General features: G+C 42.5%; 1 protein-coding gene across 1 annotated transcript; it reads left to right on the forward strand.

Moving 5' to 3' along the window:
• The first annotated feature begins 11617 nt into the window (after nt 1-11617).
• Nucleotides 11618-13715, forward strand: LOC125541631 (protein MHF1 homolog). The gene is made up of 4 exons (XM_048704987.1): nt 11618-11805; nt 11920-11991; nt 13005-13085; nt 13271-13715. The coding sequence occupies exons 1-4, from the start codon at nt 11661-11663 to the stop codon at nt 13396-13398; spliced, it is 426 nt and encodes a 141-aa protein (XP_048560944.1). The 5' UTR covers nt 11618-11660; the 3' UTR covers nt 13399-13715.
• Nucleotides 13716-13976: the final 261 nt, after the last annotated feature.

The following is a 13976-nucleotide window of genomic DNA, read 5'->3' on the forward strand; positions in this document are numbered from 1 at the left end:
CCTCTACTTTGTTGTTGCAAGTTTTACGTGGCTGCTACGGGCTGAGCAAGAACCGTTCTTTCCTACGCATCAAAAACCACAACGCGGTATAGTGATTGCTTTTTGATCTTCAAGAAGAACCATGTTCATTGAATCTGATTCAACTAAAGCTGGAGAAACAAACACCCACTAGCCACCTGTGTGTGAAGCACGTAGGTAGAACCAGTCTCGCGTAAGCATACGCATAATGTCGGTCTAAGCCGCTTCATCCAACAATACCATTGAATCAAGAATCAACTAGTGATGGAAAGCAATATGTATATACCCACGCCCACAACTCCTTTGTGTTCTACTCATGCATATAACATCTATGCATAAACCTGGCTCGGATGCCACTGTTGGGGAACGTAGTAATTTAAAAAAAATTCCTACGCACACGCAAGATCATGGTGATGCATAGCAACGAGAGGGAAGAGTGCCGTCCACATACCCTCGTAGACCATAAGCGGAAGCGTTATGACAACGCGGTTGATGTAGTCGTATGTCTTCATGATCGACCGATCCCTAGTACTGAACATACGGCACCTCCGCGATCTACACACGTTCTGCTCGGTGACGTCCCGCGAACTTACGATCCAGTAGTGCTTCGAGGGAGAGTTTCGTTAGCACGACGGCGTGATGATGATATAACCGAGGTGGATTATGGTGGAGGGGGGCACCGCACACGGCTAAAAGACCAACTGATCAACTTGTGTATCCATGGGGTGCCCCCTCCCCCATATATAAAGGAGTGGAGGATGGGGAGGGCCGGCCCTCTCTATGGCGCGAGTAGGATTCCCCCCTTTCCTAGTAGAACTAGGAGCCCTTCCAAGTAGGAGTAGGAGAGGAAGGAAAGGGGGGTCGGCCCCCCTCCCAATTCGGATTGGGCTTGGGGGGCGCCTCCCTCTTTTCCCTTCCCTCTCCTCTATTCCACTAAGGCCCAATAAGGCCCATATACTCCCCGGGGGGTTCCGGTAACCTCCCGGTACCCCAGAAAAATGCCCGAACCACTCGGAACCATTCCGATGTCCAAATATAGGCTTCCAATATATCAATCTTTATGTCTCGACCATTTCAAGACTCCTCGTCATGTCCGTGATCAAATCCGGGACTCCGAACTACCTTTGGTACATCAAAACACATAAACACATAATACCGATCGTCACCGAACGTTAAGCGTGCGGACCCTACGGGTTCGAGAACTATGTAGACATGATCGAGACTCATCTCCGGTCAATAACCAATAGCGGAACCTAGATGCTCATATTGGTTCCTACATATTTTACGAAGATCTTTATCGGTCAAACCGCATAACGGTATACGTTGTTCCTTTGTCATCGGTATGTTACTTGCCCGAGATTCGATCGTCGGTATCTCAATACCTAGTTCAATCTCGTTACCAGCAAGTCTCTTTACTTGTTCCGTAATGCAACATCCTGTAACTAACTTATTGGTCACACTGCTTGCAAGGCTTATAGTGATGTGCATTACCGAGAGGGCCCAGAGCTACCTCTCCGACAATCGGAGTGACAAATCCTAATCTCGATCCATGCCAACTCAACAAACACCATCGGAGACACCTGTAGAGCACCTTTATAATCACCCAGTTACATTGTGACATTTGGTAGCACACAAAGTGTTCCTCCGATATTCAGGAGTTGCATGATCTCATAGTCATAGGAACATGTATAGTTATGGAGAAAGCAAAAGCAACAAACTAAACGATCATCGTGCTAAGCTAATGGATGGGTCAGGTCAATCACATTATTCTCTAATGACGTGATCCTGTTAATCAAATGACAACTCATGTCTATGGTTAGGACATAACCATCATTGATTCAACGAGCTAGTCAAGTAGAGGCAAACTAGTGACACTCTGTTTGTCTATGTATTCACACATGTACTAAGTTTCCGGTTAATACAATGCTATGAATAATAAACATTTATCATGATATAAGGAAATATAAATAACAACTTTATTATTGCCTCTAGGGCATATTTCCTTCAGGAGGGGGCACCCCAAAGGCACACCAAGTCTTCTCTTAGCCGTGTGTAGTGCCCCCTTCCACAGTTACACACCTCAGTCATATCGTTGTAGTGCTTAGGCGAAGCCCTGCGCCGATAAATTCATCATCACCTTTGCCACGTTGTCGTGCTGACGGATCTCTCCCTCGTCCTCAACTAGATCAAGAGGTCAAGGGACGTCATCGTGCTGAACATGTGCTGAACACGGAGGTGTCGTACGTTCGGTGCTAGGATCGGTTGAATCGCGAAGACGTTCGACTACATCAACTGCGTTACTAAATGATTCCGCTTTCGGTCTACGAGGGTACGTGGACACACTCTCCCCACTCATTGCTATGCATCTCCTAGATAGATCTTGCGTGATTATAGGAAAATTTGGAAATACTGCATTCCCCAACAGCTGCCATGTCAGCAACAGCTGGGCCCATTTGTCAGAATCTTTGATCGGTCAAACCTGTGAACCGATTATCGTTACAAAAAGGATCTTAGGTGACAAATTGGCTAGTCATTGGTGAAAGTTTGGCTCGTCACCGAAAATGACGATGGTCACATGGTGTTGGTGAGTGGTTGTCGTGCACATCTTTGTCAGAAGTGAAGGAAGTATGCCCTAGAGGCAATAATAAAGTTGTTATTTTATATTTCCTTATATCATGATAAATGTTTATTATTCATGCTAGAAGTGCATTAACCGGAAACTTGATACATGTGCTGATACATAGACAAAACACCGTGTCCCTAGTGAGCCTCTACTAGACTAGCTCGTTATCAAAGATGGTTAAGTTTCCTAACCATATACATGTGTTGTCCTTTGATGAACGAGATCACATCATTAGGAGAATGATGTGATGGACATGACCCATCTGTTAGCTTAGCATATTGATCGTTAAGTTTTATTGCTATTGCTTTCTTCATGTCATATACATATTCCTTTGACTATGAGATTATGCAACTCCTGGATACCGGAGGAATACCTTGTGTGCTATCAAATGTCACAACGTAACTGGGTGATTATAAATATGCTCTACAGGTATCTCCGAAGGTGTTTGTTGGGTTGGCATAGATCAAGATTAGGATGTGTCACTCTGAGTATCGGAGAGGTATGTCTGGGCCCTCTCGGTAATACACATCATAAGAAGCCTTGCAAGCAATGTGACTAATGAGTTAGTTGCAGGATGATGTATTACGGAATGAGTAAAGAGACTTGCCGGTAACGAGATTGAACTAGGTATGAAGATACCGAGATCGAATATCGGGCAAGTAACATACCGATGACAAAGGGAATAACGTATGTTGTCATAATAGTTCGACCGGCAAAGATCTTCATAGAATATGTAGGAGCCAATATGAGCATCCAGGTTCTGCTATCGTTTATTGACCAAAGAGGTGTCTCGGTTATGTCTACATAGTTCTCGAACCCGTAGGGTCCGCACGCTTAACGTTCGATGACAATTTTGTATTATATGAGTTATGTGATTTGGTGATCGAATGTTGTTCAGAGTCCCGGATGAGATCACGAACATGACGAGGAATCTCGAAATGGTCAAGAGGTAAAGATTGATATATAGGACGATAGTATTCGGACACCAAAAGTGTTCCGGAGTGTATCGGGTACATATCGGGTTACCGGAAGGGGTTTCGGGCAACCCCGGCAAAGATATGGGCCTTATGGGCCAAGAGAGGGACAGACCAGCCCACAAGGGGCTGGCGTGCCCCCATATAGGCCAAAATAGGAGTAGAAGGAAAGAGGGGAAGGGAGAAAGAAACGGGAGGATTCGGCCTCCCCCTTCCTTCCCTCTCCCTCTCTTTCCTTTCCCCTCCGGTTAATAAGGAAGGGGGTGAATTGGGGAGGACCCCAAGTAGGATTCGTCCTACTTGGGGGCCCCCTTGGCTGCCTCTCCTCCCCTCCAACCTATATATATTTGGGGTGTGATGCTAGAACACACACCAAGAATTGTTAGCCGTGTGTGGCGCCCCTCTCCACAGTTTACGCCTCCGGTCATATCTTCGTAGTGCTTAGGCGAAGCCCTGCGCGGATTACTTCAACATCACCGTCACCACGCCGTCATGCTGACAAAACTCATCTACTTCCTTGGCACTCTGTTGGATCAAGAGTTCGAGGGACGTCATCGAGCTGAACGTGTGCAGAACTCGGAGGTGTCGTACAACGTTTGGTACTTTATTGGTCGGAACAAGAAGAAGTTTGACTACATCAACCGCGTTGTCAAACGCTTCCGCTTTCGGTCTACGAGGGTACGTGAACACACTCTCCCCCTCTTGTTGCTATGCATCTCCTAGATAGATCTTGTGTGAGCGTAGGAAATTTATTTTTTTGAAATTGCATGCTACGTTCCCCAACAAGAAGATGGGGAAAGCCGATAAGGTGTGGTTGTTATTGACATTGGTGTGTGGGCCTGAGCAGCAGCCAAGGGAAATAATGAAAGCAACAAATCCATGCCACCAAAGCAACCACAACTAAACCTTGACCTAAGGACACATAAAGCAGCAACGAATGAACACCCCCAAAGAAATCAACTGGCACCGAACAGCGAGACCGTCACATGACAGACATTAGACGATCCACCAGTCTAAACAAACACATGCATAAACCAGCTAGCCCGAGAGAACCGATCCCTTAACTCGGTGACCCCGCTACTTAATCAGATTGCCCCCACCATGCGAAACAAAATTGATCACACACCCCACGCCCCACTAGCGACACCCATAGCAGGTACCCCACGGCACATCTAGCATGCCAAAGCGACATGCAAGAGTAATCGATCGCGTAGTGACTTAACTCAGAGGAAAATAACCCCTCACACTCATGGGAGAGACTATAATCGAAGTAAAAACAAATATGTTCACCAGCCTAATTTGGTGGCTAAGATAGCTATCTAGGATCTAATGGATAATGAAGCTCGCAGAGGAGTGATCTGAGGAGGCGCCTAGTAAACACTGCATAAACTTAGAGGGGATTTGGCATATGCATGTGCCACTCTTTTCAATATGGGCTTGGGCTAAATAGAAGAAGAATGCATTAAAATGTTTGACACTAAATTAATATTATTATTTTTGGCGGACACGGTACGAGGGATTATGTATGATGGTTAGTGATGTGTGGACAGTTGTCATGGATGAGTCGACGTGGCTGCGTCAGTTAGGCTCGCACACGACAGAGTTTTTGTTAACATGTACAACAGGTTGTTTGGATATTGCCCTAAACATTGTCGTGTTGACCTCTATGCCTCGCATGTAATTTTGTCTTTCTATGTCTTGTAGAGATAGTGCGCAAGTATCTAGGTACACATGCGGAAATTCGTTGGTGCTCTCGGGAGCGCGCTCTCCTGCCCGCGAAAATATTTTTTGAAATGTCAAAAAAATTCCAACAAAAAGTCTGTATTCTTTGCCACATCCAAATGCTACATACAAATTTATAGGCAAAAAGATTAAACATTTTGGTCTGTGAATAAACCCCAAAAAAACACCAAATGTTATCCCAAAATGTCACCTTAAATTTGCTTTTTTCACCGGCGAAACAACGCTGCTTCGTTTCACATGAAAATTTTTAAGAATGCTTGCGACACTAACATGAACATCTACTAAAAAGTTTCAGATTTTTTTAAAAACATTTACTATGTATTTTTTTTGTTTACTATTGACGCAAGAGCGCCCGCTTCCGGAAGCCAAAACGCCATTCTCGGTACACATGGGCTTAGAGAGGCCTTAGGTAGTTCTGGTACACTATGTGATGTGTAACTTTATGATTTAGACTGTGTGGGTACTTTGGTTTTTGGTAATTGAGTGAGTAGTTACCGGCATGGCTGCTGACATGGAGCCCGGCGGAGAGTCCCCCTATTTTGCGCTAGTTTTCATGCAAACACCTCAAGCGGTCTTACATGGGTTGGTTGTGGGCACTATCATTCAGACTGTAAATTTTTTATATTTCAAATTCTTTTGTTTAAGAAGGTTTCCAAAATGTTGTCAAAATTTAGTTTTAAGAAAGGAAAAACTATGTTGAGGAAAATAATATATTATTTGTGTACGTTGATAAAAAATGTTCATGTAAATAAAAATAAAATTTTTGTAACAAAGTCAAGAAATATTTATATACTGAAAAATATATTTTTGTCTTAAAAGTTGACGTGTTTTTTTATAAAAAGCATACATTTTCAATAGTGCTGCTTCCGTCTGGGTTTATTAGTCTCGGTCGTATTTTGGATTAAAGTTTGACCACATATTTGACTAGAAACTTTTAATGCATATCACCAAAAATTATATTTTTGGATTCATATTTGAGTGTAGTTTTCACTGATATTTTTTTTCTATGCATAGCTTATATTTTATTAGTTAAAATGATGATAAATAAGAGAGGGACTAGTAAACCAGGACGGATGTAGTAGCACATATGTGTGTAAATATATATCTCATCTACCCTGGGAAATGTATAAAATAAATAAATAACAAAACACAGATCAAGAGAAAGTAAAAAGCCAAAACTTCTGATAAAATGAAAGAAGGTAAATAATAAAAGGAAGAAAAATTGAAAAGTGAAAACAATGGAAGTGAAAAAAAAATCTGGCAATGCAACCCTACAAGGCAGGGAGCCAAGAGCAGCAAATGGCCTCACCGAACTCGTAGCTAGCCCCATATAAACTATGTAGGGATTCCCAGTAATTGCCGTGTGACCCAAACAGCCATTTGCGCGCTCACCAAGAACCTTTTTTTTTATGATCTGCTTCATCTGTTTTGAATTATAAGATGTTCTAATTTTGTCCGAATGAAATGTATATAGACATGTTCTATTGTATCTGTTCACTTATTTCAGTAGGTATGTAGTTTATAGTATTAAAAGGACTGCACTAACACAGATCAATTAAGTAACCCAATTATTCCTTGGCCTTGTCTCCGTTTTATCAAATACAAAATACAAAATAGTTAAGTCTTTTCATCAATATATGTCGTTGCCTCCCTTTCGGTGCAGGAAGCATGACCCTATCCATTCGCACTCATTTTCTTAAAATAAAAGGGCACTATATGTTGTGGTGGTCTCACGAGCCCTATCTTCTCTGACCATGACATAACACTGCCCTTAAGCTTGTGTAAGGATGATGACTTGCTGATGCCATTTTGTTTACCGGCTAAACGGCATGGACTGTTGCCACAAATTTTCTAACATGAGCAAATACTCTTTCAGTCATTTTTTCTTTTGAACCAAAACTCGCAGAACAATCGTTCTAATACTCTTTCAGTCTATATTCAGAAACCACAAAATTTCATTTTCTACCAAAACTATATGTATCATATTTAGTCTGTCTTAGTTTACAAGAACATAATAGCTGCAAAAATTTATTACCGGGGAGGGGAGTGTTTTGTTCTCTGTGGGCAAGGGCAGTTCGACCCAGAGTGCAAAACCAACGTTTTGTTGGATGATAGGTACACCTGAGGCCCACAGGTAAAGAACTAAAAGGGGACGAATGCTCAATAGTGGCTTCCTTTTTGTTTTCTTGCATTATGCTTTGAATTGGTTCTTCGTTGCCTGATCGCTTTGGATCAGCTAAAGATATACAAAAATGATGCCATATTGTTAAATATGGTATTTATTCCCTACCCCAAAATGGAAATTCCTATGGGATTTCTTTTTCCGACTTTGACTTGTAGCTTTCTTTCAATTTTTTAACCTAGGTTGCACCCCGAACTTGCTATTTTGGACAATTGCTGCCTTTTCAACATGTTTTAGCTGGTTCACTATGGCCTATAGTCACCAAGTATTCGCACTAACGAGGAGCCGAGCAACCATCAATGGTAGAATAAGATGACATAGATTTAGCAGGAAAATTCACCACAGACGACCCCAATTTAGACCGGTCGTGATGATATTGTTCCTATGAGGGGAAGCTACCACTCATGGGTCGAATGTTAGAAGAACACTTGTGTTGAATTGACCCAAATTGTATGTTACATTACAAGATGCTTTCCTCACAAGTCTATAGTTTATAACAAAGAGAAAGTTAATGTATGCATAATTTCTTAGACCATAAGAGTATCAAGTCACTTCATACTAGACGATGCACTTTGGGATCGTTCTAACGTAAAACGTAAGAGGGTGACCATAACGGGAACTTTCAGGTACACCGGAAATGCATGACAAGGGACTAGATACTCAAGACTAGAATTTGCTCCTTTGATGATGAAGAGATATTCTTAGGGTCCTCTAGGTGTAACAATATCCATCATTGTCTGGCCAGACACAACATGACTTGCTCGCGGAGATGCCAAAACATGGGAATGAGGAAAGAGAACAAAACCGGTAACGAGGAAACTGGCGTAGTGATCATGTGCTGATTGACGGGGATGCCGATATATCTCACCACGGGCTTTTGTAAATAATCACGAAGCAAAAGTAATAGCATACGGTAGCTACAGGTTCACTAGATAATCATTTCTGTGGGTATAGGGGTCAATATGGATGCTCATCATTCTGTTGTTGATCATTGAACGGAAGGTGTTCCGGTCATGTCTATATTTCACTGAACCTACAGGGCCATGTGCTTAAGGGTCTTCGATCTGTTTGAGTGCTGGTTGATTTAGGAGCATAGGAGAATATCACTAGAAGAGTTCAAAGATAATAGAAATCGTTTCGAGAGAGAACCGGAAGTGTTTTAGAGAAACAAAAGCGTTTCAGAGAAAACGGATAAAACTGGGAGGAGGAAATAGTGTTGGGAGGTAAATGATGATGTAGGAGGGCTTCGAATTTTTTTTTCCGGGGCCACCTAGAATTATGAGGCACCAGGGGGAAGCCCATACAGGAAAGGCCTATAGGGGCAGCCGCATGGGCCTTTAAGGCCCAAGAAGGGGCGCCCCTAGCTTTGGCGCCCAAGCCTAGCTTGTTGTGGATAGGGTTTGAGGTGGGCCCCACCCCTTGGTGCATCGCCACAAGTGGGAGGAACCCCTCCTCCAAGTCACCCCTCCCTTGAACCTACATACTTGAGGGGGTGCACCTTCTTTTACACACAAATCATGCGCAAAGGCAGCCCCCTCTCTCTCTATAATTCTCCAAAAAAATTGTCCATGTAGGATCGGAGTATATCGACCAGAGGGGAGGAGGAAATGGGAGATTTAAATTTCTTTCAAAATATTCAAATCTCTCAGCACAGCACAGCGAAAAAAATATAAACAGAAGCAGTAAAGCGAAGGTAAACTACTTGTCGGTATCAAATGCGGCAGATCTTGGGTAGGGGACGAGCTATTAGATCAGATTGATGGGTAACAGGAGAAGAACACACAGGGGATTTACCCAGGTTCGGGGACTCTCTATAGAGGTAAACCCCACGTCCTGCTCTTGTTGGGAAACGTAGCATGCAATTTTAAAAAAATCCTACGCTCATACAAGATCTATCTAGGAGATGCATAGAAATGAGAGGAGGAGAGTGTGTCCATGTCCCCTCATAGACTGAAAGCGGAAGCGTTTGACAACACGGTTGATGTAGTCGAACTTCTTCTCGTTCCGACAGATCAAGCACCGAACGTACAACACCTCCGAGTTCTGCACACGTTCAGCTCGATGACGTCCCTCGAACTCTTGATCCAGCAAAGTGTCGAGGGAGAGTTCCATCAGCACGATAGCGTGGTGACGGTGATGGTGAAATGATCCGCGTAGGGCTTCGCCTAAGCACTACGTGAATATGACCGAAGGCATAAACTATGGAGGGGACGCCGCACACGGCTAACAACTGTTGATGTGTGTTCTAGCGGTGCCCCCCGCACAGCCAAGGGGGTGCCCCAAGTAGGAGGAATCCTACTTGGGTGCCTCCAATTCAGGGGAGGCCGAATTGTTCCCCTTTCTTTCTCTCTTCCCCTCTTTCCTTCCCCCTTATTTTGTCCTACATGGGGCGCACCAGCCCCCTAGGGGCTGGTCTGTCCCCTTCTTGGCCCATTAGGCCCATGTAGTTGCCGGGGGATGTCCGGAACCCCTTCTGGTGACCCGATATGTACTCGGTACCCCCGGAACACTTCGGGTGTCCGAATATCATCGACCAATATATGAATCTTTACCTCTCGACCATTTTGAGACTCCTCGCCATGTCTGTGATCTCATCCGGGACTGCAAATAACATTCGATCACCAAATCACATAACTCATATAATACAAAATCGTCATCGAACGTTAAGCGTGCGGACCTTACGGGTTCGAGAACTATGTAGACATGACCGAGACACCCCTTCGATCAATAACCAACAGCGAAACCTGGATGCTCATATTGGTTCCCACATATTCTACGAAGATCTTTATCGGTCATACCTTAATGACAACATACGTTATTCCCTTTGTCATCGCTATGTTACTTGCTCGAGATTCAATCTTCGGTATCTTCATACCTAGTTCAATCCCGTTACCGGAAAGTCTCTTTACTCGTTCCGTAATACATCATCCCGTAACTAACTCATTAGTCACATTGATTGCAAGGTTTATCATGATGCGTATTACCGAGAGGGCCTAGAGATACCTCTCCGATACTTGAAGTGACAAATCCTAATCTCGATCTATGACAACCCAACAAACACCTTCGGAGATACCTGTAGAGCATCTTTATAATCACCCGGTTACGTTGTGACGTTTGACAGCACACAAGGTATTCCTCCGGTATCCGAGAGTTGCATAATCTCATAGTCAAAGGAATATGTATATGACATGAAGAAAGCAATAGCAATAAAACTTAACGATCATTATGCTAAGGTAATGAATGGGTCTTGTCCATCGCACCATTCTCCTAATGATGTGATCCCGTTCATCAAATTACAACACATGTCTATGGTTAGGAAACTTAACCATCTTTGATTAACGAGCTAGTCTAGTAGAGGCTTACTAGGGACACTGTGTTTTGTCTATGTATCCACACATGTATCAAGTTTCCGATTAATACAATTCTAGCATGAATAATAAACATTTATCATGATATAAGGAAATATAATATAAACATTGGACATGTTTTCCCATTTTGCTTAAGGTATATATATATAAGGAATATGGGTCGCGCTATTCGTCACCCTGGGTGAGGAATAGTTATTCTCATCCCCTCTCTATTTTGACATCAATGCACCGTATTTTTACGTTTCGTAAATTTTGTCTTATTTCATATATAAAAAGAGAACGTAAGAAAATATGTACTCACCGTAAAAAAATTATGTTACGTAAAATTACGAATGTAAAAATATAGTGTAAAACATACGTAAAATGTATTTTTTCTGATCTTATAACCTATTTTTTATATCAAATTTTACATATTGAATCAATATGCATGTAACTATTTATATTCTAAACGTAATTTATTTGGAAAGCGATCGTAAGATTACTTCGGGTGAAGAATAACGTATTCTGCACCCTGGGTGATGAATAGCATCATATTTTCACATAAAAACAAACATGTCCAATGTTTATATACAGAAAAATGCGACATTGCTCCTACAGGTTGCTTAATGAAAAGAAAAAAAAGAAATCTCTGATTAATCAACCCAAAAAATACAAATCAGAATTCAAATACTTCCTCGCAAACCTCGGAGGTGAAATACAAATAAACTCAGGGACCAAATAGCGGAGAAAACCGAAAAATCCCTATCCCCACCATGGACCCAGACGTGGAAACCCTCGCCGACGACGACGCACTCGTCGGTGACGGCGGTGAGGCCGATAGATTCGAGGCGGAGGCGGAGGCCGAACTCCTTCGTGACCGCTTCAGGCTCGCCGTCATCAACATCGCGACTTCTGAAGGTAGGTTAAAATGGCACCACTTCACCTGGTGTCCAGTTTCCGCTATCACTTCTTTCTCTTGCAACTGAGATCGGGATTCGGAGCAGTAATGTATGAAGCATTCGTGCTTTGCAGGCAAGAAGGCGGGCATGGAGGTTGCGGGTCCCGTCGTCGCCTGCATCGCCGACTTGGCCTTCAAGAGCGCAGGTTACCCGAAATCTTTACCTCCTTTTGTTGTATTTGTTTTCACAACTGACTCTGCCCATTTTTTAATATCCATCTGGCCAATTTTAGACCGAGTCTTGGCGTGGAACAGAACCAGCTGATCTACCTTAGCCAAAATGCGTGTTGGTTGTCTAGTGGCAGTTTAGATTGCATGGAGCTGGAGCGATGCACTTCATGTTAGATTTGTCCAGAATGCCTGGAGCATTAGATCTTAGCACAAGCTCGTGTTTGATTTCTTCTGTGTGCCTGCAGCAAGGAACTTCTTTTTTGTGTGACAGGGATGCGCTTCTATTTGATATCACCTTTAAAAGAAGGCTTTGATTTGGTAGATGTTTGTTTCTGTGTTAATCAGTATCTCAAATTTCATGCTGATACTAATGATTTTTTCTCTTACAACAAGCTCTGCATAGACAAAACATTCATGATGAGAATATACCAAACTCTAAGAAACAATCTCTGCTATAGATACTATCTTTATATATGATTTGCATGCTCCTCTAACACAATTGAAGATATTTAGTTGAATTGGAAATGTGCTCTTGAAGAAAGCAAAGCACTTTTTTATGCATTTAGGTAATGTTTAGCCGACCTGACTTCCAGACCTTGGTGGGTTATAGAATACACGTGAGAAATAAGACATCAAGTTGCACTGAAGATCACCCAATCCCATCCACAAACTCCAGAATCACATCCTTTAAGTGGCACACTGTATCAGCTAGAAAGCAATAGCTGAGCACATTTCCAGCTCGGGATCGGGGATCTTGTGGGAACCACAAAATTTTGGTTGCACGGTATGAGTAAAGGAGATGTATCAGAACATAAGGAAGTGGATTTTCAGAGCAGCATCTCTGAAACTACAGCGTTCTGCTGTACTATCTGTACTGAACTGCTTATTTGCACTCTTCAGAATAAGAATGGTTCTGAATCTTGTTAGATTTGCATATTTGGAAACTATATGGGTTAGTGTAATTAATATATTTGTTCGCAATGTGCAGAGCAACTGGCTAAGGATGTTGAGCTGTTTGCACAGCATGCTAGTCGTAAATCCATTAGGATGGACGATGTTATCCTCACAGGTACTTGAGCAAACAATGTCTTTACTAATGCCTGAAAGAGAAGAAAAGAATATTGGCTTCCTGGAATTGTTGTTCTCTACAGAAGGTTGTTTGAGATACTTGTGTACTCAAAATTTTCCAACTCTCTTTATGGCTCTCTTAATGTATTTTTTCTCCTCACGCTGACTATTGCATTGCAATCCCAGCGCACAGAAATGAGCATCTTATGGGCCAGCTGCGAACATTTTCTCAAAACCTGAAAGGAAAAGAACCTTGCACCGGGAAGAAGAGAAAGAAATCATCCAAGAAGGACGATAACATGACCGTCATCTGATCTCAGATATTATCCTTATCCCTAATTGTGCAAAGAGTGTAGGCTGAATTGACACTGCAGAAGCACCCAAAATATCCACTAACTAGTACTCAACGCATTTGGAGATCCCTGAGCGTGCATGTATAATGTTACCAGGTTTATCTGTCACATTTGTCGTTCTGTTTTGAAACTGTTGGTGTCAAGTGGTATTGGCATATTTAGAAATCTGTTGTTGCACGAAATTTATGTGCTGCCATAGTCAATGTTCCCAGGTTTATCCGTCACATTTGACGCTCTGTTTTAAACTGATGGTGTCAAGTGGTATTGGCATATTTAGAAATCAGTTCTTTCACGAAATTTATGTGCTGCCATAGTCTTCTGCTTATTAAGATTTGACAATCGTGCAAGCTTATCTCGACCAAATTGTGCACATGGAGCACTAATGAGTTGCTGGGATCACAGGGAAAACAAAAGTGTATGCCAATTACCTTCCGTGTAAGTAAAACTATCAGTCTTTGTGTCTATTTGTTAAGCTGGATCAACCGCAGGAAACTAATGGATAATTTATAGCCCCGATGAGATCAAACTTCACTTGTTTT

Source organism: Triticum urartu, chromosome 2 (genome assembly GCF_003073215.2).
Source record: "Triticum urartu cultivar G1812 chromosome 2, Tu2.1, whole genome shotgun sequence".
Lineage (NCBI taxonomy): Eukaryota > Viridiplantae > Streptophyta > Magnoliopsida > Poales > Poaceae > Triticum > Triticum urartu.